The sequence below is a fragment of the Haliotis asinina genome, chromosome 6, assembly GCF_037392515.1.
Source record: "Haliotis asinina isolate JCU_RB_2024 chromosome 6, JCU_Hal_asi_v2, whole genome shotgun sequence".
Lineage (NCBI taxonomy): Eukaryota > Metazoa > Mollusca > Gastropoda > Lepetellida > Haliotidae > Haliotis > Haliotis asinina.
Genome location: NC_090285.1, coordinates 43,306,306 through 43,333,468, shown reverse-complemented (window position 1 = coordinate 43,333,468; position 27,163 = coordinate 43,306,306). Strand labels below are relative to the sequence as shown.

Sequence of the window (27,163 nt, the reverse complement as noted above, 5' to 3'; positions counted from 1 at the left end):
TTAATGGAAGATATGTGTTTTATATTTGTTTTGTTTACATACCTCTCAGTCATCTTAATGACAGATATTTATTGATATATATGTTGTGGTATAATTAATTAAATTGGTATTAAAATGATTGGATCTGATTACCTGATAGAGTTATATGCATGTTTAGGCCAGACCAATTTTATTTCTTGTTTTACGGATCCGCCTGCCCTATTTTTTCAAGAATAAGACAAAAAATAAAACTTAGTTTTCTTCGCTCAAAAAATTAAATACTAATGTTTTTATTGGCTAAAAATGTAAACTCACAAGAAACTACTTTTTTTTTTATCCACATTCACTTCATAAATTGCCAAAAGTAAAATACTTTGAGTATTTAGAAGGAATATTATTTTGAATGGAAATTATATTTTTATTTTTTTTCCCGCCTGCCTTTAGGTTTTTAGAGGACAAAAATCTGTAAAACAAGAAATAGAATTGGTCTGGCCTTAGTGTGTTTTAACTGTCCTATCATGATAGTTTCTATAGAACAAATATGCTACTGAAAAGAAAAAAACATACTACTGAAAGAATTTGAAAGCTGTTTTTCATAAGACTTCAGTTATTCTGTTATGCCATCTTAGCTAAATAAAATAATTGGTCTAAAACTTATTTTGTGCAAAAACCACACTGGTCTTGTATTGTATGTATTCTCAACATTCTGTTAATGTATTTAGTAAGATTAACTTCATCTTATTATGTATCAATTAATGCCTGACCAATTGCACTTGATGACACTCTATGACACATATTTCAAATGTTTGTTATGCTTGGAAAACCTCTTGAGACCATACCCCTTCCTTATCAGACCATCCTGAAAGTTCCACTCATTGATAACACAATGAGAGCTCTATAAGCAATGGAATGCTGGATTAAACATATGAAGGTTATACAAAAATCGTGATTCGCACCAAATACCAAAGGTGTTCGAGAGTTCAAGTAATCTGTAGGTGACACACCTCTACAAGAAGCAATAGACAGTTAATACAGATCAGATGAATATTTGTACAGGTAACTCCAAGTCCTTACGGCTGAATCCTTTAAGTAGCATAACCCAACACTCAGACCCTATACAGTACATGTTGTGATGGAGAGATGTCTATAGTTTAATGTAAGAAAGCCATGAACTGTGGCCCTTAATGGAGGTGAATAAGACAAGTTGGAGAGGAGGGTATAATGTACTTATATACTTAGATAAATATCTGAATGTTTAAAGGTATTTAGCTGATATAAACCTGCACGGGTCAATTCTGGTTCATTGTTAGGTGTGTGGGGCACTGCAGTTTGGTGCAGGGGTTCAAATTTTTTTAAAAGCCACTTGCAAGATGACTTCAAGAAAGTTACTTGTCCAGATTAATTTTGCACTTTCCCTGATTTAATGACACAGTGTTTGATCTTAATGTTTATTGGAGTGATAGCTCTAATTTGAAATTATTGTGAAATTCAACAGCTACATTATGAACAGATATGAAATGAAACCCAAGTTTATTTGTAGTTCAAAACCATGAGTGGAAATTGCCTAGTAGTCCCGGACAAGTAAGATACCATTATTTGATTGCCCGAAATGAAAACTGACTTGTCCCAGGTGTTGGGCCATGGGATTTTTGAACCCCTGTGGTGAATAAAATCTAATGGTTTTTTTCAGTACAAGGATGTTGCCCAGTTAAATAAGAATTTGATACTCATTATGTTAAATACAAATCTCTAGAAATGTGATACTGTTTTAAGTCAATTTCAGTTATACCGCCTGCCAAAAGACATTAATTATACATACTTTAAATGAAGCTTTGTTGAATTTCAAGTTAGCTCAAACAGACAGCAAGACACAAATAATTACGGTTGATTAGCTGACATATGTGCATGTTTTTCTCAAGGTTAGGGGTCATGGACCTGAAGTGTAAGGTATTAAGTGTAAGCTTTATTATCACAGCCCACCCCACACCGTATTCCTCTATCCTGAGAACACTCACGACACGTGATGAAGGAGAATAGTATCTACTACTGACCTTTTCATGGCCCTAACTTGTTACTCATCACTGGACACTTTCACAGGTGTAAATCTACCTGTATAAATTGTCAGCATACTGTACAAAGGTGTGCATATACATATGTGAAATATATGCATACTTAGACTGGTTTGAATCTACCTGTATGAGAGAACTGCTCACTAACATAGGTATATATCTACCTGCAGTATGTCTTTGTTGAACTGAGTATTAATCAGTACATGGGTATAAATCTACCTGTGTTACCTATGTCAGTGTTTTGTGCAAGTCCTTGCTGAATCTACCGGGCGTGCTTGGTACATGTCAGGCTGACACAGATGAAAAAAACAAATGTTGTTGATAAGTGATTTGGGGACTTGTTCGTATAATGACAGAATCAATTATCCAGTGATTTTGCTGTGATTACTCTTGGAAGTTAAGGAACAACTGTCTGTGTACAGCTGCCAGGAACTGTTGGCTGATGCTTTATCCAAGATAGCCCACGTAGTAATCCTTGCTTGTCATCATCATTGCTCTATCTATGGTTTCATGAAAGTGGAAGGTAACCTCTGTTACATTTTCTCTATTCCTGCCTTATGAAGTATGGGTACAATATATGAAGCCCATTTCTGTTGTTCCCTGCCATGATATTGCTGGAATATTGCTAAAACCAAACTCAGTCCTTATGAAGTTAAGTGCTGGTAAAAACCAGCTCATGCAGTTAACCACTTGTTGGGGGGCTCTTGTAGTGAGGAATACACTTTCTTGTTCCACTAACAGGGGAGTCATTTCAGTAATTACTGCATTATTAGAATTATTAGAAGCTGACAGATTTTTCAGCGTGTGACAGTGAAGTCCATACTTGGTATAATGTTTCACTCTGTAATACTCCTGTTATATGACTACAGTCAATATGGACTAGACATGTCAGTGATTGACATCAGGAATATAGATCTATGCAGTTGTGATATAATAACATGCATTAACCTTTTCAGCAAGTCTGTCTATCCAATTATGATATGATGGCTGAGAGCAAATTAAACACCAGGTTTTCAAGGAGGAGCCCGAGATATATTGATATGTAATTCCTCAATGCTGACAGACACAACTACGTTTATTAATTTTAAGATATGATGAAAGAAAATCCATGCAATGATGCTGTAAAAAATTGATTTTTGTGTGAATGAACATTTTCGTTTTTATGACTGTTTCTCCCCTGATAGGGAGCATTGAGTTAGCTTAATGGTTACAGCATTCGCTCATGCCAAACACCCAGGTTCAGTTCTGCACAAGGGAACAATGTGTGAAGCCCAATTCTAGTGTCCCCAGAATTGTTGATATTGCTGGAATACTAAACTCACTCACTCACTCACTCACTCACTCACTCACTCACTCGCACTCACTCACTCACTCACTCACTCACTCACTCACTCACTCACTCACTCACTCACTCACTCAAGATAGTCAGACACTGCAAATGACTGGCTATGAAGCAGATGTAATTTCCCAAACAGGAAAAGCAAATACAGATGGTGATGCACTACCAGCTGTAACAGTTCAATCCCTTCCAACTCTAAATGATGTGGCGTGGTACTGCTGCATACTAGGCAGCACATGTACACTGAGGCAGCCTATAGGAATGCTGACTCAATGGCTTTATAATTGCCCGTATAATTAAACACAGTTATTACCTCACATAATTCATGAGCAGCCATGGTTGCCTTTCATTAGGCCAAAACTGAAAGATACTTTTTCATACAAATGGATAATTAATGAATTTGTCTTTAATCTTTCGAATATTTTTCCCTCTTTGACAAAAAAATATAAATAATTTATGATATATCTTTATAGGATGCAGATTAAAAGGATATTTTATTCTATTCCATAAAATTTTTATTGTGCTTCTTTTTTCCCATGCTAGACAGAGCTTTACATGAGTTTTACATGTTGATGTATGTAGTTGTGAGCTGTGTTGAAGATTCATTGATTACTCATAATGACTAAAACAGTATATCATGCAAACTATGATAAAATGTTATGTGTTCAATTTACCAGTGTGTAAATGGTACATGTGTATTGTTATGAGTGGCTAATATATGCAGATTGTGGGAATATATAGTTTGTTATTCCATCTATGTACATTGCTCGTGGTCATTGACTATTTTTTTATTTTATATTAATTATTTGTTGAAAATGTATGCTTAATAATGACATGTTCATTTCTGGGATATGATCAAGCAATATTACGATATTATTGGCAGCTTCCTACTATGAGTTTTGATAACCTATGTAGAACTGCAGGAAGGTTTGCCTTCCTGTTCCAGATACACTTGTTAGTCACAGGGGTATTTCATACGAGTGGCGTGATGTTGTTTGCGTTGAGGAGTTGCGACAGTCTCCACACCTGAGAAAGCGTGGTATACGATCCCCTATTGTACAGGATGTGTGTGACATAAGGGGAGTGGTCTGTATAGTGGGATATACCACTCGTACTGGCTAGATGATGCAGCAGAGATACCATGGTTCTGTGAACAGACATGCCTCCCACATACTTGATGCGACTGTGTCAAGAAGTACTTTAATGTCAGACGTCAGGTTTATCTCAGTGACATATCAGCAACCCTTATAATCTGGAGTTTTTTAATTATTTTTTTTCTTGTACAAGGATAGGGATTTATTGCTAAATGAGAGTCTAGCTGATTTATACTGGGCTGTAAAAGTTTTTCTTGTGTGAAATTCTGATTCATTTCTGTATGTGTGACTAGCACAATGAACATTAAGACTGTTGAACATTAACACAATCAATACTACTTCAATCATGTTGCTGTATAGAATAACATCTAACAAGTTCATAATTGTTTTATAATGATCAAGCTGCAAGATGTTATTTGCAGGTATCTACATCTTTGAAGTATCACTAGATGTACATCCACATTTGATAGTGATAGTTTTAGTGTCCAGAGAGCATGGACATATCAATAGATACTGTTTCATACTGTTCAAGATCTACAGTTATTTTTGTTTAAAGTATTTTCAAAAGAATTAAACCACAAAATGTGATAAATAAGTGACTTGTGTTCAATGCAGCGTAAATTATGACAGTATCCCTTACTTATATATTGTCTAGTATATTTGCTGCTCCTTAACTTTAGGGTTCTGTTTTATTGGTGTAATTGACAATGATTATATCTTAGATGATTGCTCTTACAATATTTGACAGAAATTACTTTAAAGAGTTGTTGATGGCCTTTGACACTACTGTGACATGAAACACCTGCAGTGTTACAAGTGAATAACTGTAGGCAACTTACTTCAAAATTCAGACTTAAGAGCTTCAAAAGTACCATTAATGCAGCTGACAGTTGTATTGTAGACAGGGTCAGGGAGTATATATCCATTAAGGTGTGCAGTTAATGGTGATATGATTTGTTGCAGGAGTTTAGAAATATCTTCCAACAATATATCATTCCAAATATAGAGCGTTTTAGCCACAAGAAGTCAGGAAAATATCTTGGATGTCAAGAGACATGTCTATGAGTGATTGTTCAACACAAAGACCTGATTAAATATGCCTATGGCAATATGTAATTGGATCCCTTCCTTATGTTGCGGACAGGAAAAAGTGCATAAGCTAAGCCAGTATGTTGAAGTGTCAAATTAACTTTTATAACTTTTCATGAACAAATGTTTATTTTGTGTAGTTTCATTTATGAATAGATCTTTGTTTTTGAAAGAGTAGAATCATTATGTTGCTGAGTTATAATTGTTGTGAGAGACTAGAAGATCAGGATGGTTACAATGAGTGTAGTGTGAACTGGTATTCTTTCACTAAGGACATACTGTTAGTAAAGCGGCAGTGTGCTATAATAAAGTATTATATATCTGGCGAATGAAACTAGTGGGAGAATTGCAAGGTCACAGTGGTAAAACATATATTTTGAGGTTATACTAGGAGTATTGGATGTCCCAGTGTGCATACTCAGATGATTGGATTTTAGAACGGAGGCTGTGCATTCTTTAAGTGATTGGGTGTCAGAATGGAAGCTCTACCTATATTGAGGATTGGATGTCCCAATGGAACATGTACATGCTTTGAGGATTGGATATCCTAATGGAAGATGTTTACACTTTGTGAATTAGATGTCCTGTTTGAACATGTGCAGACTTGGATGATTGGATATCCTAATGGAAGACGTTTACACTTTGTGAATTAGATGTCCTGTTTGAACATGTGCAGACTTGGATGATTGGATATCCTAATGGAAGACGTTTACACTTTGTGAATTAGATGTCCTATTTGAACATGTGCAGACTTGGATGATGGGATATCCCAGTGGAATCTGAGCAGACGTGGCTGATATAATGTGTACTTGAATCATTGGATGGTCACAGTGGAAGCTTTGTATATTAGGAGGATTGGATGTCACAGTGTTTTCATGAATTATTGGGTGTCCCAATGGAAGCTGTGTCAACTTGGAAGAGTGCACGTCCCAATGGAAACTGTTCATACTTAGAAGTTTGGATGCCTCGAATGGAGCTTTGCTGACTTTGAGGTCTGGCGACCTAAATGGAAGGTCCGTATACTTGGAGGTTTGGATGCCTTAATGGAAGCTGTTCAGATTTGGAGATTTGAATGCCTCAATGGAAGCTGTGCATACTTGGAGGTTTGGACACCTCAATGGAATCTGTGCATACTTGGAGGATTGGACGCCTCTGTGGAAGCTGTTCAGATTTGGAGGTTTGGATGTCTCAGTGGAAGCTGTTCAGATTTGGAGGTTGGATGCCTCAGTGGAAGCTGTGCATACTTTGAGGTTTGGACACCTCAATGGAAGCAGTGCATACTTGGAGGTTTGGACACCTCAATGGAAGCTGTTCAGATTTGGAAGTTTGGACGCCTCACTGGAAATTGTGCATACTGGGATGCCTCAATGGGAACTGTCTTGGAGTCTTTATGTAACCATCATGTCAGGTGGTGTGTTGACATACAGACCCTGACACAAATATATCCAAGAAAGCCCATGTAAATCTTGAATTTGTCACAAGTTTAGATTTCCAGTTTCATCCTGAAAATGAAGAAGAATATGTTAGCAGTATATATTCCTTTCAGATACTAGTTGTTAGTGTTAAGTGTTGTTCTATATCACATAATTTCAAGTTTGTATATGAAAACAGATGGAAATGTTTATATGCATAATCTATGTATTTCCTTTATATATTTTTTGTATACTTTGCCTAAATGTCCTTCCAATTAAAAGGAAAGCCTCCATTACAGACAGGGCATCTGTTTGTTTATACATTGCACTCTTTACTCCTTGAAACAAATGAGCTGAAACACACCGGTTCCCTGAGGTTTCCCAGGAAAGGGTTTTCCAGACAACTAATTGCAGTAAGTTGCCTGCGTCTCTGGGCACATGGATTTGGATTGCCATCTCACCCTGGAGTTACTGGCACCCATAAAGTAATTCTGGAATGATAGATTGATGGCATTTAAGATGGAGGCTGGGATAATCTTACCCATAAAGATAGAGTAGATTCAGGGATAGCTAGAGACAGGAAATCTGTTGTAACTGTTGTCATTGTTGGATTCTGGTTATTTTCTTCTGTAGCTGTAAATTGGTATTGTGGAGATATGTCAGGTTGTCTGTCTCATAGTCCCTGAAACACATTGTTTTTATTACTGCCTAGTCCTCCCTGGAATGCTAACGTCCTAAAAGAAGCAAGTGTACATTCAGGTCCTGAATTTCCCATCTGGCTGGGGTTTCTTTTCAATTTAAATGAGTGTATTTGTTACTATTAAAGTTATAAAGTGTCCAGACATAAGTTGACACTGATGTCAATTTCAATGTCAAGGTCAGAAGAGTTCAGTTTTCATCACAGTTTGTTGACTACATATATAGTTTACTACAATATATATCACTCAAAATCTGAACTGCCATTCAGTCTATGTGGATATTAAACGCAGCCGATTTATAAGAAAAGTTTTTGCTTTGTTTATAGATATCATAACCATAGGGTAACTTTTCCATGAGTTTTAATCCCTGTCAAAAGTAGCAGCCTGATGTTAGCAGCTAGTTATTTTTCAAGAGATATATATAATATTCTGTCTGCAATATTGAGATTTACCTCAAAGTGAAAGTATTCCTTTAAAGTTTAAGAAACATCATTCCTCCCATGTCTAAAACATATTTTTTCATTGGTGAATTCAGTCAAATTAAACCACTGGCTTGGAAATATGTAAATATTATTTACAGATCATCATAATGTATGTATAATTTTTTTATCCTTCTTAATACATGTAGAAATATTTTATCCTTCTGGCATAAGGGCAGTGGGGTAGCCTAGCTGTTAAAAGATTTGCTTGTCATACCAAATACCCAGGTTTGATTCCCCACATGGGTACAATATGTGAGCCCATTTCTGGTGTCACCTGCCCTGATATTGCTAGAATGTTACTGAAAGCGGCATTAAACTAAACTCACTCGCTAAAACTGGCATCAAACAACATTCAGTTACAGAGAGTGAGGTGAGAGGTCTCTTGTATCAGCCTGCGTAATGTGTATCTTTCAAGTGTTGCTGGGCGAGACCAGCTCGTCAATGAGTAGGACCTTTGTCTGTTGCCAGTAAACAGGAAGCAATGACACAGTCTTATACCTACTGATAAGGAACGTTTAGAATTTTCCTCTCAGCATGAATTGAGTCAGTGTAAACTGTTTGTATTGATGGAGGAAATGAGGGTTGGAGAGATTCATTGCCTGGGTCATGGTGGCTAGAAGATCTTTCATTTCTTCTTGTTGCTAATTATATACATTTTACTTTAAACACTGAATGTTAGTCCTCAATAGTAGATGTGTCATGTACTTTTAGTCAGGAATTCAAGCAGGATGTCAGCCTAGTTATGTATTACAGATCAAAGACGTATATACGTCTTTGTACAGATGTAAGCTTAGTTGCTAGATTGGTAATTGTACAGTACAGGAATGTAGAAAAAAATAAATGCAGTTTTTAGTGTCCTAGTTTCCTTGATGTTTCTTTTCATTGTTCAGTTTTGTTAAACAAAACTGGGATATTGATTAGAAATATATTTCATTTCATGAATTCAAGCTATATAGTCCTGTCTTGCTTGTGAGTTAGTAACATGTAAGTAGTCTTCATAATGTGACTGCATGTTGATTATCTACAAGTGGTGTACTAGCCCTACTATATTGTATTAGTCAGATGAAGTAGGTATATCTCATGCCCAGTTCCTGTCCCAACCAGATTGATATTTAGTGCCTAATGTGAAGCAATGTCACTCTTTGGTTAAGGAAACGGGTTAAGGAAATTGACTGATATGATTTATGGTTATTTAAAATAATGACTTTTTGTGAAGAATATTTCTAATGGCTGATGTCTCCCAGTGTATGAGAAGCTCCTTAAAGGCTTAATCCTACAAAGTGCCTTTACAAAGGAGAGCCAACATTCACAAGGTGAACTTAGCGCTAAGACTAGCTGCTTGTCTAACGAATGTGAACTCACATAAGCAATAGAACTAGGATGGCTTTATACTAACATACATTGTGACAAGTTCAGAGGTCCAACAGGCAGGCCAAGCCTTACTGACTCAGGTCAGATTCTATCTTTAGACAGAAAATTTAGAATTCCTTGCTTACATCTAGTAATCACTGGGAACTTAAGTTTCAGTGTGTTTAAGAAGCATTTGGTACAAAAATATGGTTTGCCTCACTGTCCCTGAACCACAATATTTTCCCTACTGCCTAGCCCTGTGCAATGCTAAAGCCCGTAATGAAACAAATCTAGATTTCCTCAGGTTCAGGTTTTGAATGTGTGGTCTCCCATGGGCTCCTATTCAATATAAATGTGTTTATTTGTTACAGTCAAAAGTATATACTAAGAGACTAGAGACCAGAGAAAATGATTGAAATGAGTTGTAATATTGGGAAGATATCTATTACATGTACACATATCAAAAGTTTAAAAATGAAAATCTCTTAAAATCTCTAAACTAATTCTACTAAACAAGTCCACAAGGCCACTAGTGTTATTGATATGAATCTGACTGTTTGTGTCGCACAGATGAACAGACTGTAGTCATTTCCCTATGCAAGTATTTTCCCACAGCTTGTCTAAAGTTTGCTCCTAGTTTTTTCATATGAGCTATTTGAACCCCTGTGAGCGTCCAGATGTGTTGAATTTCCTCTATTTACCACTATATGACCTTGGTAAGATGTATGAAAAGTGTTACATGGGGGTGTTAACATGGAGCAGAGTGAAGCCGCTGTTTGTGTGGTGTGCTAGAGGACCAGAATGGAGCCACTGTTTGTATTGAGTGTGGAGTGTTTGAGAACCAGAATGGAGCTGCTATTTGTGTGAAGTGTTAGATGACCAGTGTGGAGCCACTGTTTGTATTGAGTGTGGAGTGTTTGAGAACCAGAATGGAGCCGCTGTTTGTGTGAAGTGTTAGATGACCAGTGTGGAGCCTCTGTTTGTGTGGTGTGTGGAGCGTTTGAAGACCAAAATGGAGTAAGTGTATGTTCAAGAGCTTAAATTGTGTCAAATTACTGAGTTGTTGACAAAACAGTTTCACCTTTTTTGTGTTCATTTTCCAGGTGGCGAACTGAGCTTGGCATTTTGAAAAAAAAATATTCAGTTTTAAATTATTGCTTTAGCTGTACATTAAATGTTCAGATGTTATGTATTTAGTCATGAATATTTATAAGATGGAATCAGAAGTAAATTCACTGCATATGTAATATTTAACTCACGTTTTACTGATTTGATATTTTGAAGTGCTTTTTACTGAAGCTGCCATGATTAATTATTTCAAATTGAACTATACCTACCAGAGTGTAACATACCAGTGATCACTGTTAAGATGACATAACAGACCACTGTGTATACCCTGGAAATTGGAAAACCAATACCCCCAGGCTAGGTGATTATCAAATAGACCCCCTGTAACCTGACCTTCAGCCAAGCATCTGGCACAAATAGCAAGCAGTGATTACTCATAGACAGAAATAGATTACCTGCGCCCATATTTGGAGTGAGAGAAGTCTATTTATATCATCAATGAAAGTGGATAACAGTGGATATCAAAGGGCTGAACTTTGACATTATATCTGTGGAGGATGTGTTGATGCATCACATCTAGGATAGAGGTGAATGTCAGCTGGTGCCAGGAGTGGTGCAGTGCAACTGACAGCTATGTTAAGTTGGCAGGATTCCTTGGTTGAGTTTTTATCTTGGACAGATTGTACCTTGATATACAGGCAAGATCGTTTGAAAAAACAAGCTGATTTGGCAGTATTTTATTTTTCCCTGCCGCCAACAGAGTCTAAAACTATGTATGGTCAAGAATAATCAAGGACAAATAAACTTTAGGTATGGGTCTCTGTTGATTCAATACTGTTGTTTGTGTCAGTAGAGAATTATTAAATGTTCTTGTCAAAATAATGAAATTTAGAAACAATGTGTTACAGCTAAATTAATTGTTAACTATCCAAATTTAATTTTTTTGTCACAGATATCATTTTGGCAGGGTGAGTGAGTGAGTAAGGTTTTACACTGCTTTCTAGCAATATCACAGTGGGGGACACCTGGAACGGGCTTCACACGTTGTACTCATGTCCCTGGGAATCTAACCTTGACCCTGTTTCACAAAACTCTCGTAAGCCTAAGTCTTGTAACTTTTCTCGTAGTGTTCATACCTCCTATGTTACAGTATACGACGTATGAATTCTATGAGAATAGTTACGAGATCTTAGGCTTACAAGAGCATTGTGAAACGGGGCCCAAGGCCTTAAGCACAAGCTAGGCCTGTCACCCCTGCACAGGTAGAGATGAACAAACTTGGTTTTATATAAGTGATTCTACACTATTATGCCTCTTCAGCTGCAAAACACATCCTATTTTCATGGTTAAATGTGAGATGGTACTAAAAAATTATACTTCTGAACATTTAAAAAACTCACTTTTATAATCTGATAATCCTGGTATGAATATTCCAAGTGTTTCAAATTCTTTAGATATGATGTGTGATATGTGCCTGCTGTTTTGACAATGGACATACCTCAGTGTAGCAGATATATGCTGTAGAGATTTAAGAGTGTAAGATTGATGTCCTTGAGATAGAGTGATTTCTCCTGCATAGAGGTGAGGATCTGTATGGGATTATCTGGATGTTTATGGTGGCCCATCAGTCAATGCTCATAGTGGATGTATCCGACAGCCCAAGTTCTTGAGAGCAGGTAAAGCCTTCAGCTGCATCAGAAAACTCATATGGTGCCAGATATGTGTGTTATTTTGGGTCAAAGTCATAATTAAATACTGGGGAAAACATGCACTGTGTTCTGTTAAACAAAGAGTTAGATTCCCACTAGGGTGGAGGTTGTAAAACACCTACTACGTGTATGGTTGGCATCTGTGAGAGGTTGTGTGTACTGCAGGAGTACCTGTAGGTAGGGGAAAACATTTCGTCAGTTGCAGGTCTGGGCCCCGTTTCACAAAGCTCTCGTAGGCCTAAGATCTCTTAAGTTTTCTTGTAGCCATTGTGCCTCCTATACTGTAACACAGGAGCTACGGATGCTACGAGAAAAGTTACAAGATCTTAGGCTTACGAGAGTGTTGTGAAATGGGGCCCTGGGCCGTAGTTCATAAAGTGATGCAAGCTCTTGTTATGTGTGCTTTAAGATATGGTAGTTGTAGCACTATGACTGCTTAAAGTGTTAAGTAGGAGTTGCGATAATTGTAGCTCTGTGACTGATGTAAGTGTCAAATAAGAGTTAAGATAGTAGTAGGACTGGGATGGCTGCAAGTGTTAAGTATGAATTACAATAGTTGTACCTCTATGACTGCCGTAAGTGTTGAAATATGCATTACAAAAGTTGTGCCACTTTGACTATCGTAAGTACTAAGTAGGAGTTATAATACTTGTGGCACTATAACTATCGTAAGTGTTATGTAGGTATTCCAATAGTTGTAGCTCTATGACTGTTGTAAGTGTTAAGTAGGAGTTACTACAATTGTAGCACTATGACGTCCATTTAGTGTTAAATAGGTATTATGATGGTTGTAGCGCTATGACTGCCTAAAGTGTTAAGTAGGTGTTGCAATAGTTGTAGCTCTGTGACTGACTTTTGTAGCTCTGTGAATTGTTTCTTGTGTATATTAGTTACAACAGCCATAGTATGTTTTGTATGTACCTCATGACTTACATAATATCTGTATGTTCTATCAGACTTTAGTTGTTCATCCATTGTAACTTTGTAAAATCAATCAAGATGTAACATCTTCTGTGTTTCTTCAGCTCTTGATAACAGCTCATGGATTTTTAACTTTATGGTTTACATGACTTCTGACCAAGAATTATTCTACAAGCCAGTGCATAATTTAGAGATCCAATGATAGCATAGTGAACTCTTCATGCTTGAAAGCCCAACCTTATAAGATAATGTCATTTAGTAGACCTGATGTGTTGTAATGGTGTCGTATTTCACAAACAATAGCTGCACAAGCAGATTTTTCCCAGATGCCTGCAGTGTACAGTCATGCAGTTACTTTGACATGTGTGGTCAATAACGTATAGATTTCATCAAGGACAGTAGGTTAGCCTATAGACAACATCTTTTCTCTGAAACAAACATATTTTACAGAAAAGAAATGTAAATTGAAAAATAATCATGAAGAATAATGAAAAAGGAGCCCAGAAATTCTTCATGCCTGAAACTGTGGAAATCTAGTCAAGGAACATATTCTAGACTTTCACAGGCTTTCTTCAATATATTTGTTTCAGGGTCTGTATGACAGAGTAGGTATTCTAGTAGCCACTGCTTTAGTGCATGATGCCAAACACCAAGGTTCATTTTTATCCCCCGCAATGCGTTTTGCAGGGGGTACTAAAATGCACCCTGTCTGACCATGCGTCCGTCCGTCCGTCTGTGTACATTTATCTTTTCCGGAGCAGAACTCTAAAACCGTTCAATATTTCTTCAGCAAACTTGACACATAGATTGGTCTAGTGGTGTACTGGTGCCTTTGGATAGTTTTGGAATTCTGAATACAATAATTTTGGCGTTTCCATGGCAACAAATTTGACTTTGACTGAAATCGGGGGATATTGATGACGGTGTCTTTGTGTCCACATTGTTATTAGTGTTGTATCACAGTCCCTGAACCACATTATTTTGCCTCCTGCCAAGACTTCTCTGCAAAGCTGAATCTAAATGAAGCAAGTCTACATTTCCTCAGAATCTGTGGTCTCCCTTGGGTTCGTTTTCAATTAAAATAGGTTTATTTGTTGCTATCAAAATTATGTATATTCAGAGACTTAAGCCTTAGTCTGTATTGTTATATACAATGAGTGAAGCCCATGTCTGGTGTCCCTGCCAGAATACTGCTGGACATCATTGCAAGAAAAGGCATGAAACCTTACTCACTCTCTTACACTTCATTAAAAGATATTATTTGATTAATTAACGATTTTCACTGTGAATTGTGTTTCCTTGTAAGTAAATTATACAAAAGGTAATGAATCAGTCGTTCTCATTGTGTTGATTATTTAGATCTTTTGGAAATAACATCCTCTTGTTTTGTTAAGAAATTTTTTTAATGTTTTCTTATGGGTGTATCTTGTTGTGTTACTTATTTAGTCATCTGGTCATCTAATCTCTACAGGAAGTAGGCTTTTATTCTCCAGTCTTGTGCCTAATGGGCTGAGGACTTTGAGCTGCAGAAGGCAAGGAATGTCAGATTGTATAGACAAGTAAAAACACTGCATTCACATAGGACATTTCATCGTGGGTGTCAGGACACAGTGCTGCATTCAAAATACTGTATTGTTATTACTTTCTGCATTTGGAATGAACTGGGGGATTCTATGGCCTATGAGAAGTTCCATGGTCATGACAATTACAGTCACATGGCAGTTTTACAGTCACATAGTTGCAGGACCTCATGCCATGTTTGATCAACACTGACATGTAACTGACTTGAGTAAAGTATTCTGAGGCTTCCTCACTGTCATGCATATGAAATTCACAATGCAAGAAAATTTATTGAGATTCCTGATAAGGCCTTCTTGCTGACATAGATGCATTATCTGAAATGGAAATCTGTTACATTTCGGCATGTGAGAAAAAAGACCAAAACACTCTGTGATAATCCTGTATTGCTGGTGCTGTGTGTGAACATTCAGTTTATCACGTGCAAGTGGCCATGTTTCAACCAGGACAACCTCTGTGCATGATATTTAGTTCATGGTGCAAGGGTATCAGACTATCTTGTGGAAAGTATGGCAGTAGCCTCATATTCCCTAACACGCACACAGCTGGGAGTAATCAACATGCTTACTGTATAATGAGTTTTCTATTACTTAACATTACTGCTCACTTCTGATAACTAATTTGTAACTGTTCGGATGCACAGCAATGGCATTTCTTTTATAAATTTGACATCGCTGATCTGATAAGTGTAGCTTCCATATATTTTACAACTCCATCTAGTTTCAGATAATATTCATAAGGCTCAAAATATCAAAATTAAGGAATAATAACTTGGAGAACGTCTAATCTGGTTATTATTCTGGTTTATCTGCACAATGCCCTTAGGGTAGTGGGGGGTAGGGGTGGTGGGGTAGCCTATGAATGGTTAAAGGATCCATTCATCATGTTGAAGATCCGGGTTTGATTCCCAGCTTGGGTACAATAAGTGTCCCATTTCTGGTCTACCTGTCAGTGATATTGCTAGAATATTGCTGAAACCGGCATAAAACTAAACTCACTCACAAACCTGAAAAACAGTTTAGGGTTTTTCCCTGTGTTGAACTGACACAGGATGATGTATATATATATATATTACTAATATGTATAATATATACTACCGACAAGAAATAAGGGAACTAATGAAATATTAGTGAATTTGGAACTGCTTTAAATATCCACTAAATCAATTTTAGGCGTCAAGTTCAATATCTGGTGTGTCCACCATGTTGGGCAACACATTCAAGGCACCTTGTTGGCATGCTGTTAATCAATTTCCGGATGGTTGCCCGTGGTATTGCCCGCCATTCCTCTTGGAGAGCTGCACCAAGCTGGGCCAGGTTGGCGGGTCCTGGGTCCCTGGCGTACACCCTTCGACCAAGAATGTCCCAGAGATGTTCAATTGGGGACAGGTCTGGGGACTTAGAGGGCCAGTCCAATGTCTGGATACCTTCTTGTCGGAGATAATCATTATCATCTTGGAATACAAAATTTCGGCCAATAACTCTAGCCAATGGAGCCAAAACAGGACGCAATATTTGGTCAACGTATCGCTGACCAGTCATGGCTCCGTTAATGATGACCAAATCTGATCGTCTGTCATGTGTAATCCCACCCCACACCATGACACTATACCTCCATATCGATCATGGTCAAGAATTGCTGCTCTGGCATATCGCTCCCCGCTCCGACGCCAACAACGTTTTCTGACATCTGTGAATCATAGGCAAAACTTTGACTCATCAGAGAACATGGTGTAACGCCAGTGGCGCATAGCCCGTTCCTGATGCTGCCTAGCCCATGCCAATCTTTGGCGCTTATGGTGAGCTGAAAGGGTGACACCCTTAAAAGGCCGTCTTGCTTTCAGACGAGCTTGATAGAGTCGGTTTTTAATGGTTGAGGTTGAAATGCGTCTTCCAGTGAGTGTGCGCAATTCTCTATTGATGGCAGGGGCCGATTTAAACCTATCGCGTAGAGCAATCAACGTAATGAGACGATCCTGTTGTGGTGTCGTTGATTTTGGTCTACCACGCCCAGGTCTTGTTGCAACCCCACCCGTTTGACGGTACTTATCCCACAGGTGTGAAATTACACTTTTTGATTTACCCATCTGCCGGGCAACTTCACATAATGATGTCCCCGCCTCTATCATCCCCACAATTCTCCATTTTGTTGCTTCACCGAGATACTGCCTCGGAGGCATTTCTGTCAGTAAGTGTCAATCTCTATTGCATTAGTGATTGCGACTTCTCCATTACATTTACTGGAGTTAACTTCTGTATGCACGTGTAGCACGTGCTGGGCATGCATTATGCGAAATTCCATTGTCATTGGATGTTGCGTTTGGGAGATACGCAACAATAACGGACCCTGTCACAGTCAAAGTCATCTACATTCAATTTCTTGGTTCCCTTATTTTCTGTCGGTAGTATATATAATATATATTGTATTGTCAAATTCAATTTATGTGTTAGTATTAAATTTGAGAACCATTTCAACATTGCATCGTGAAAATAAAACAGCAGTATATACAATGTTATGGGGAAAATTTGGGCTAACAAAATTCATGAACATAAGCCGTTCGATTTTAATTACCACAAGGCATTTTGAGCAATGAGTAACTTGTGCTTTGTGCACGTTTGGCTTGCACAAGTCTCTAAGGTAGAAACTGATAGTTTGAAAAAAAAATTCTAAAAAAATTTCTAAATAACAGACTGACATCCTTATGTATACTGTCTGCTTATCTAGACTTACCTCTTTAAAGGATAGACTTACTATACAACCATGAGCTAAGTATTCAGTACAGCCTTGGAGCAAGGCTAGCGACATGTATATTTTGACATGTAAGTCTTTAGTTTCTTTGAAATGTTTAACTACCAGTGTACATGAAAAGGGTGGGAACTCAGAGCAAAGACTTATGAGAACATTTACATAGATAAATAAATGTTCAATTCATCAATGTCAGGTTTTTACATTTCAAGTGTGAGATACCCCTAATGTTATCAAGCATGGAATACAGATAATCTGAATACCTAATTAGCTGATGGCGGACAGACCATAATCTACTTCTTATATTTCTCTCTAAGTAAACAGCTTGTTATTTCCCCAGGGAGGGGGTCTGCCTCTTAAGTAATTAGGTTAGGCAGGTTTTAAGTTTTTCTGAAACAGTAGACTACCGGGTACTGAGTCATTTCTCAAGAAGAAAAGCATGATTGATATTTTTTGTTCACATTTTAGGTGGAGACCTTTGCTTTTTCTAATCTTCATTTAGTCTCAGAGGTTTTAGTTACGGTTCTGTGCCCCGTTGTTGTTCGAAACAACCTTAGCTAAGATCAACCTTAAGCACTGAGGTTAGAGTTACGATCACCTTAAGAAAAAGATACGCCTGTTGCACAAAACAACCTTAGGGCAACCTTAACTTGGGCTCCAACCTTAGCCGTAACCTTAACCCGTGGATGCCGAGTTTTTTTTCAGGCGCACATTGTCATAAGGTTTGAAAAGTGAACGTTGTGCGAGAATTGCGCTAGCGTGGTCCTGGATCTGTGTACGGCTATAAAATTACTCAGAAATGTGGAATATTTAATTTCCTGTCCATTGGTATAAATATAACTGCGACAACCTCAGGGATTTGAGAAAATAGATAGTGCTAAAGGATGTCCAAAACTTTTGTGTGCGTTAAAAATCATTAAATTTCTCCGTTTTCATCGTGTACCAATAAAAGCTCTCTGCTACGATTTTTTAAATTCATCATCTTTACGGAAAGTGTGAGCGAAGAAAATACAGCCTAATGTCAGAACGACATAAGTGTATATGAAATGGAGTTATGTGCTAATGCACAACGTTATACGCTCAATATTAAAAATGCCCCGCAATAAATGTCAAAAATGGATTCTCTTCTATGACGTCCACAGGGAGATGGTGCACGCATAAAGATAAGGGGGCGTAACCCCGCTATGCTTTACATCAGGTCAGTGTAACTAAGATCACATGGAGAGAATGTGCTGCGAATACGGACAGTATATTTTCGTGATGTTTTGTACACAGTGAACAAACCCATTTCAATACAAAGTTCCCCAATGTGAGCGGAGGCTTTTTGGTACTTTCACAGTTTATAAGGACAGATACCAATGTACTACATGAGAAATCGGTTTGGATGGCAATACATAATTTAGTTCTTAGATTCCCAAATGCTCCTGTTTGTGTAGATGTATTTTGATTAATTTTGCATCACTATTAACGGAGTAACAGACACATCTTCAAATGTAATGACATTATATAATAACATAACTGAAAATGATGCAACATTTTAGTTGACGCCATGGCATGTTTTGTGCATTTTGTGACGTCGGAAAAAGACGACACTGCTTTGCTGATTAGTATATATCTCACCTAATTTCCGTTGAATATGTCCGAAGTCTCGGCTTCTATGCCAGAATTCAACACACTTTAGACAAAACGAAATAGTGTCCTGGATATATCAACAATTAGACGGTTTTACTACGTATCTTATTGTGAGCAACATGTGCACCTGCCTAGCATCAATGTAGCGTAAATGAATATTCATTTAGGATATAAACATTTATGATTATGTTAATTCTCTTCATAGGTATGTAATGAAAGGTAAAAAAGAGAGAACTATTAGATTGTGTGCGTTTGTCCAAATTAAAACATGACCTGTTATATATTCTTAAGCAGTTTTCGTATAAATATTGAGTTAGATATCCTAGTTGCTATCAAAATATGTTTCAAAACGTTTTTGACAAACTCGCACCTGGTCAAAATACGCAAAATATACATCACAATACTGATGAAAGTGCAATCGGAATGATATGGACATTGTGTTTACTCTTGTTCAACCGACCTTCTCCTCAAAGAAATTGTCTAATATGTGCAACAGTGTTGGCGTGTGACATCACTACCCATGACCGATTTCTTTCAAAATGGCGGCTTTGCTGACAAGGGTACATCGGATTTTGCGAGGACTCTTGCCTTGATTCAGGGATCTTTGCAACATAAATATGAGATGTAAGTAATCAGAATTATTCTGAGTATCTGTGTATTGTTATATGTTTTTATCGTTTACAATGTAAATGACGGAAGAAGCCAGAAAGTACCGTTGTCGTTCTGCTTGATTTTGCGTCAGTCATGGCGTCACGCTGCACGGAAACTTTGACAGTTGCTTATGAATCATTAAATGATTGCTTTGTATATTTTTTTAACTTGCTATTTCTTGCTGTGATACTCTTCAACTTAATACTCTAGGCGTACTTAACCATTGGAAGCAATGATTACACGGCTGGATGATGGAAAATTTCCGAAAATGCCACGTAGTGTAAAATCGGACTTTTTCTTTGTTTACATTTGAAACTCACAGTCTTTCAAGCACCGCGTTCGTTCTCGTTCGTTTCATCTAGACAGTTGGTGTTGGTGACAAAGACCATTTGTAATTTGATTCTATGATGTGTGGAGAATTCAATGATGCATTTGTCGCAGCAGACTATGAAGTATACGTGATATAATAGGCGTCTCAATATCGGCCTAGTCGAAACGTGATTTTGTAAACACTATCCAATATGGTGGAAACCTCACTTCGGCGTTAGTGTAAGTGTATTTTCGAAAACATCCCAACCTATTCTTGGTTCATCGGCGACGTTTCAGAATTATCATTATTGGTTTTCATGAAAACTTGATATCAGTGATCATTAATATGCTATTTTTGACATTCCCATTTCTGTACACTCTCTGCTTCCTGAAAATAAAAACAGCCGCCATATTCCCTTTCCAACCTTAGAGACGCTAAGGTTGGGTCGAACCAACCTTAGTTATCAACCTTAACTTAAGGTTAACCTTAGTTGAAGTTGTTTCGTGCAACGGGAGGCTAACCTTAGTAAAGGTCTAAGGTTGAAATCTTAGAGATAAGGTTGACCTTAGAGATAAGGTTGTTTTGAACAACGGGGCACTGGGTATTTAAAGAATTTGTGTGGAGTATTTTGTGCTTGTTAAAAAGTGGTTTGTTTTCTTATGATGATAATGTGTATTGTTAGCACCTCTGCATGTGATGCAGTTACTAAGATGTCGATGACCTCTGGTTCCTCTGAGCTGACATGCCATTATTGTCAGAAACCAGAAAATGTACCAGAAAATTTCCTGTTGACATAATAAACACAGTGTACCCAGTCAAAACGTACTCAAACCTTCACTGAAAACAATACAACTAGCTCTTATTCACATCACTAGTAGTGAATAGCAAGGTTGCTTTTTTTTTTTGTAAGAATCATGCATTGTGTGTTTTAAAATCATCCTGAAAACAAGAATTGACGTACGTCGCAACCACAAGCATCTGCATAAATCATAGCATCAAGGACATGTGCAAGTCCAGGCACCAAGGACTTTTAGCAGTTAAAGCCACAGTTTGGAAATACCTCAGTAGCAGAACATTCCAGAAAGTGAAATTGACTCAGAGAAGTTGAAGTTAATAATATTAAGTTGAATCAGTTGAAGGTCATCTACATTTCTACAACAATTTTTTGTAGCGAAGCAGTTAATGTGTTGGTTCATCAGACAGTCGGGGTTTGATTTCCTACTAATTCTGAGTTCTCTCTCCATAAGTGGTTACAGTGTTGCTAAATGCAATATTGAATCTTGATCAAGGCCATATTTTATCTGAATATGGAATGTTGATAGATACAAGAATGGAAAAAGGTTTCATTTGTGCATAAATTTTGCTACATTCAATTTCCTTTTTCCTTTACATTGGACATATCAAGTACTGTCAAGTAGATCTGTCCTTGACCAAGTTGGTACTCTGTGTATATATCCAATATTGCCCTACCACTTGTTAGAGGAAGTTAGTGAAGTGGAGATGGCTCTATGCTCTGTAGTATTGAATGCACTGCGAAACTCTATCTGTCTATTGTGTAATAGTTGGTTTGGTGGCATGTCCATCAGATGGTGCTTGAGTATTACCCAGTGTCTGCATTGCATGGGACATTGCAAGGTTCAGCTCTGTCTGGATACAGGTTTGGCTGTCACTTTCAAATATCTGGCATCTTATATTGGATTAGAAGGTAACGTTTGCAATGAGCAAGATGGACTTTTTCTTTTTCTGACATGCTTAAATGTCAGGGTTACATGCCCTAAGGAAACCATGCCAGCATGTTTACTCACATTTAACACCTTGTGATTTCTGTTGGTGAAACTACTGCTTTTGAACCAAATTAATTAGCCAGAGAAAGAGGCTATTAGTAGTTCTATGCTACCTTGAGGGTGGTATCATGTTATTTGTTGTAACAGAGCTGTTAATGACTTTTTGTGCTACTCTCTATATCATTCAGTGCTCTGGAATATTCTGAAGAATTTATGTATTGATGGCATTGGTTTCATTGAGCTCAGTCTTAATTTGATGCACTGGTATGTATCAGGTTATAAATAATAGGTCTAATCTCTTCAGTCACACTCTATAGTCTTCCAGATATGTCCCTAATACAGCATGGGTACCAAGGAGCCAGTCAAGGTAGTGTTTTGAAAAGCAATTGGCTGAAAGCATTCAGTCTTGACACTATTACAAGAGTGAATTAAGTGCAAAAATGCAAGTGGTCTTTGATAGCTTGATATCTCTTTGAATAGCAGAAATAACAACTGAAATATAAAAACAAACAACTCTCTCTCATTTTTAGCACCAGTTTTAACATTCAAACACTGGAAATTGCACACGCCATTGCTGTGGTCAAGACTTCTACTTATATCAAAGTTTACAGAGAGCTAACTTGAAATGAATGAAGCCAGCTATATTGACCATGGTCTGCCATCATCACTTAAGAGTAGTAACACACTGTGGGTGTGTGAGGGTGAGGAAGTGAGTGAGCTGTATTCCAGCAATATCACAGCAGAGGACACCAGAAACAGGCTTCACACATTGTACATATTTGGGGAATTGAACCAGGGTTTTCAGGGTAATGAGTGATTGCCTTAACTACTTGGCTACCCCACTGTCCCACAATTGATCTAAGGGATTGATTGCTGACATAAGGTGTGTGCATGTATCAGGCACAATGTAGTGGTCCTGGTCCATTGTTTACAGGGATCTCTATACACTGTAAGTTCCAAAGCTCACTTGCAGATTGTGTGCACAGGTGATCAGCCTGGTAAGACTAATGCTTGGTCTCTGAATATCTATAATTTTGGTGGTAACAATCCAGCACATTTAAACTGAAAAGGAACCCCAGGGAGACTGGGGATTCTGAATCTAAGTGAATCTAAGTGAATCTAGAAAGTAGGGAAAATAATGTGGTTCAGGGACTGTGAGACAGACGGGTTAGCATACTCAAGGCACTAGCTCTGAACTGGTCATCATGGCTTGTTGTAAGAAGTGACCAACAGGATAAGGCTGACTTGCTTGATATATGAAGTCATATTTCATTATGTGTCAGTTGGTGCTCATGATGTTAATCACTGGATTTGTGGTCCTGGTTTGTCATACAGCTGGAATATTGCTGTTTTTCACATCAAGTTACAAGCAAACTGTTTTGAGCAGAAGATTCAATTCTCATTGATCTTCTGATGTGAGTCACACAAGTTCTGAAAGCCAATTTTCATATGTTTCATCAATATTCCCTTCACCTGATGTGTCCGACAGACCTGAAACAATCTTCTACAGTTACTTCTTGCAGTTATTGATTGCTGCACTTTATAGTGTTAGGAACCCTTGATGGTCCAGGTTGGAATATTTCCCATGCTTGTCGTAAGAGGCAACTAACAGGATCAGGTGGTCAGACCCACTGACTTAGATGACACATGTCATTGGTTGGAAATTGTGCAGATCAGTGCTCATGCTGTTGATCATTGGATTGTCTGGTCCAGACTGGATTATTCACAGACTGCTTCCATATAGATGGAATGTTGCTGAGTGTGGCGTAAAACTAAACTCACTTACTCACTCTTTACTGTGGTAGATTTACACGGTAGGGGCTACTTTCTGGCTCACCTGACATGTGCTTTAGATTTGACAGGCAGGATCTGTCTCTTTAGTGCTGGCACATATTTTCGTGAGTGCTGGCACATATTTTCTTTAGTGCTGGCACAGTGGCCACTCATTACCTAACAGAATAACACAATTCTACAATCTTTAGAATGGTGTATTTGGAAGAAACAGTCACTATCACTCACCCAGCATCTGAAACACCAGGGTGGTTTCTTTTTAGGGGAAGGGGTGATGGCCCAGCATCAATTAGAGATCAGAGTGTGTAGGAGGTCCTGCATCTATTCAAGAAGTATGTTAGTCAATGTAGATGATGTCATGATCCATGGAGGCAAGTAATCAGCTCTTGAATCTGTTTCAGTGTTTGGGACTCTGATATCATGGATTTGTGTTGTTTATGTGTACTTGCATCAGGGTTAATCAGTCACTTCTCTGTGGAAGATGAAGCTGGCTCTATGTTGGTATAGTAAGTCATAACATGCAGACAAAGTTCTTATAGGACACAGAATTGGTTCATAGTACACCAGGCTTCTTGTAAGAGCCCTGTAATTAGGAGCTGATTGTTGTGACAATCTAGCTGATTTTTTGCCCATATCAGTTCACTTAAAAACATATGGCTCTGATATCATCCAATGTGTATGCTACACATGAATTCAACAAATAATGCATGTATGCAACATATGAATGTAACTGATACATTAATACAACTCTGCAGGATGTAACTACCAAACTGCTATTAGAACTGATGAGCGCTTTCTAATGACATTAAAGTAGTGGTTTTACGTACCATCATTCAAGGGTATTATGTCTGTGAAGCTTCCGTGAAGCATATTGGTGTTATGACTGTTGTTGCACATCTGTGACTTTTATGTTTAAGTATGATTGATTTCAAAGGGAATCTTGGCTTACATTATCCATTGTGACTAACTCTGCTTAGGTGAAAAATGACTTGAAAAAGTATCACTTTTCATAAAGGGATGAAAGTTATATATTATTACTTTCAAAGAATGTTTTTATGAGTGACTTATACACCATTTGTCACGAAAGAGTCATTGGCTGGTGGTATATATAGATTCATTATATATTTATGTTTAAATAAAAGAAGACATAGCTTGGCAAAGTGTGCCTTTAAGAACTGTTGAGGTATTTTTCTTATGTATACCACAAACATGCAATATCATAAATATCATACCATGTGGGCGATAAGGAAAGAGTTGCTAGGCTCTGAATCAATATATCCCATCCAAGGATTGATTTGCCTCTGCATTATGTAATGGGAACATTTTATGATCTTGGCGATGACATTTCCCTAATCTCTCAGAGGGGCATATGGTGGATTATATCCAATAAGATGTGCATGATGGATTGAGTGTTACATCAAAGGCTGGATGTTCACAGTCTAAATGGAGTCGTGCAGTGGTGTTCATGACATGAAATGTTGAGCTCTGGAGGATGGGAGTTGTATTAAACAAGGAGAGAATTGGGATTAACGGTGTTCCAGTTTGGTCTCAGCAATAAGCTTTGTGTGGGAGTAGAGTGATGAAGTTCTGAGATGTTTACCACCTTGGCAAAGCCTGTGAACATGAGTATGGTGCAAACAAGCCTAGAAACGTAGGTTGCACCAAGGTTTGAACCCACAGACAAAGGTTCCTGATATGCCCAAGAAACATTACTCTGCACAACAAAACATGTCATCTGGGCCACCTTTGAACATTGCTTAAGACATTGGTGATAATGGAGAGCAACCATTTTCAGTGCTTACAGCAAACTTCATAAGTGATTCCTATTTGACATACTGAAGGATATTTACAAGATTACTGAATCACACGTCATATTGAAGGTCTGATTTTGTCTGAAAGTTGTGCCAGTTTCTACAGGACCAACCTGTTGTAAGTGTCATTTACATTCTGAAAGGAATAGTTTGACAGATCTGTTCAACATGCTACCATGATGCATATGCAGCCTTAGAAGGATATAAATACATATGTACTGGTGGCCATGTTAGGAACAGGTACTTGTACAGCACAAACGTCTTGCAGTACAGACCACAGCATTGAAACGCATTTCGGGGAAGCATTATAGCCTCAGACGTCATGAAGTAGGAGAGAACTGTGTGGAAATGATAATTACATTCACATAAACCCCAGAAATAGTCACCTCTGTATTATGGACAACCAGAATGTGTTTGTCGAAAACTAGATGTTTTCAAAGGTTTAACAAAATATTTAAGAAGAAATGCTAACTGGGTGAACCAGTTTCTGTTATAAGAAAGTCTTATCCTGAAAACTTTGTTGATATCGAAGAATAATGAGATGTTTCTTCCTCTTCTTTCAGTTGATATTTTCTGGTGAATACACCAAGGCCATGGATCAGAACTACCACACTGACCATCTGGCCTGCTGGAACTGTGACAAGCAGCTAGTGGCTTGTCGCTACATCCTCAAGGAGGAGCACCCCTATTGCATCCCCTGCTACCAGCAGCTCTTCGCACACAACTGTGTGGAGTGCAGCAAGCCCATTGGGCCCGACTACAAGGTAGGCAGCAAGGCCCAGCTTATAACAGATGGGCCTGTATATTTGTCAAATGGAGAGGTACTTGGAGATAGATCAGTGGTATCAATATCATAATTTGTTATGCAGCTGCACAGGATGTAAATTGAAACAGTGCATGATGAAACTTCCTTTTCAACAGCACTGGTTGTGATGGAGGACATAGAAGTAGACAGTTCATGTAAAGGCTTTATATTCAGTATCATTCATTGTGGCCAGATTGACACAATGGATTTTGATGCTTTATTTTCAACTGCATATGTAGGATTGACACAATGAATATACAGACCATCTGCTCAACAGCATAGGCTGATTAGGACAATATCAGATTGACACAATGCATGTACAGGCCATCTATTATACAGCATAGGCTGAATAGGACAATATCAGATTGACACAAGGCATATGGAGGCCATCTACAAGGACACAGACTGACACAGTGCACATGGAGACCATCTATGCAGAAGCATTGGGCTGACAAGGACATATACTGACATAGTGCTCATAGAGGCTTTCTGTTCAACAGCATAGGTTGTAACTAAGACAATTATTGACACAATGCATATATAAGCATATTCAACAGTGTAAGTTTGGACCAGGACATAGATTGACATAATGCATTCATTGTGATAGATAAGCACAGAAATGTAGACGGATGTTAATGGTGCATTTTGGTAGTGTATTGTTTAAGGTTTTGTCCCATGACAAAGACCCAAATTCTGAGTCTTTGTTCCCTTCTGTGGCTAAACAATCAGGAAGCACTACTTGCTCAACATAAGCAACTGCTTAAAAGTTGAAAATGTTCCTCATGCAAGTTACTGACAACAAACAAAATTGATTTTGATTTCCAGTGCCCCATGAAGGGAAATATG

The 27,163-nt window shown here is 37.9% G+C and overlaps 1 protein-coding gene across 5 annotated transcripts in view; it reads left to right on the top strand.

The window, feature by feature from the left end:
• Positions 1-27,163, top strand: part of LOC137288283 (four and a half LIM domains protein 2-like) — a 150,852-nt gene that overhangs the window by 102,259 nt on the left and 21,430 nt on the right. For all 5 annotated transcript variants that reach the window (XM_067820774.1, XM_067820772.1, XM_067820770.1 and 2 more), the window contains exon 6: positions 26,076-26,276. In XM_067820774.1, the coding sequence (XP_067676875.1) occupies positions 26,076-26,276 (201 nt within the window). The remainder of the gene's footprint in view (positions 1-26,075; positions 26,277-27,163) is intronic.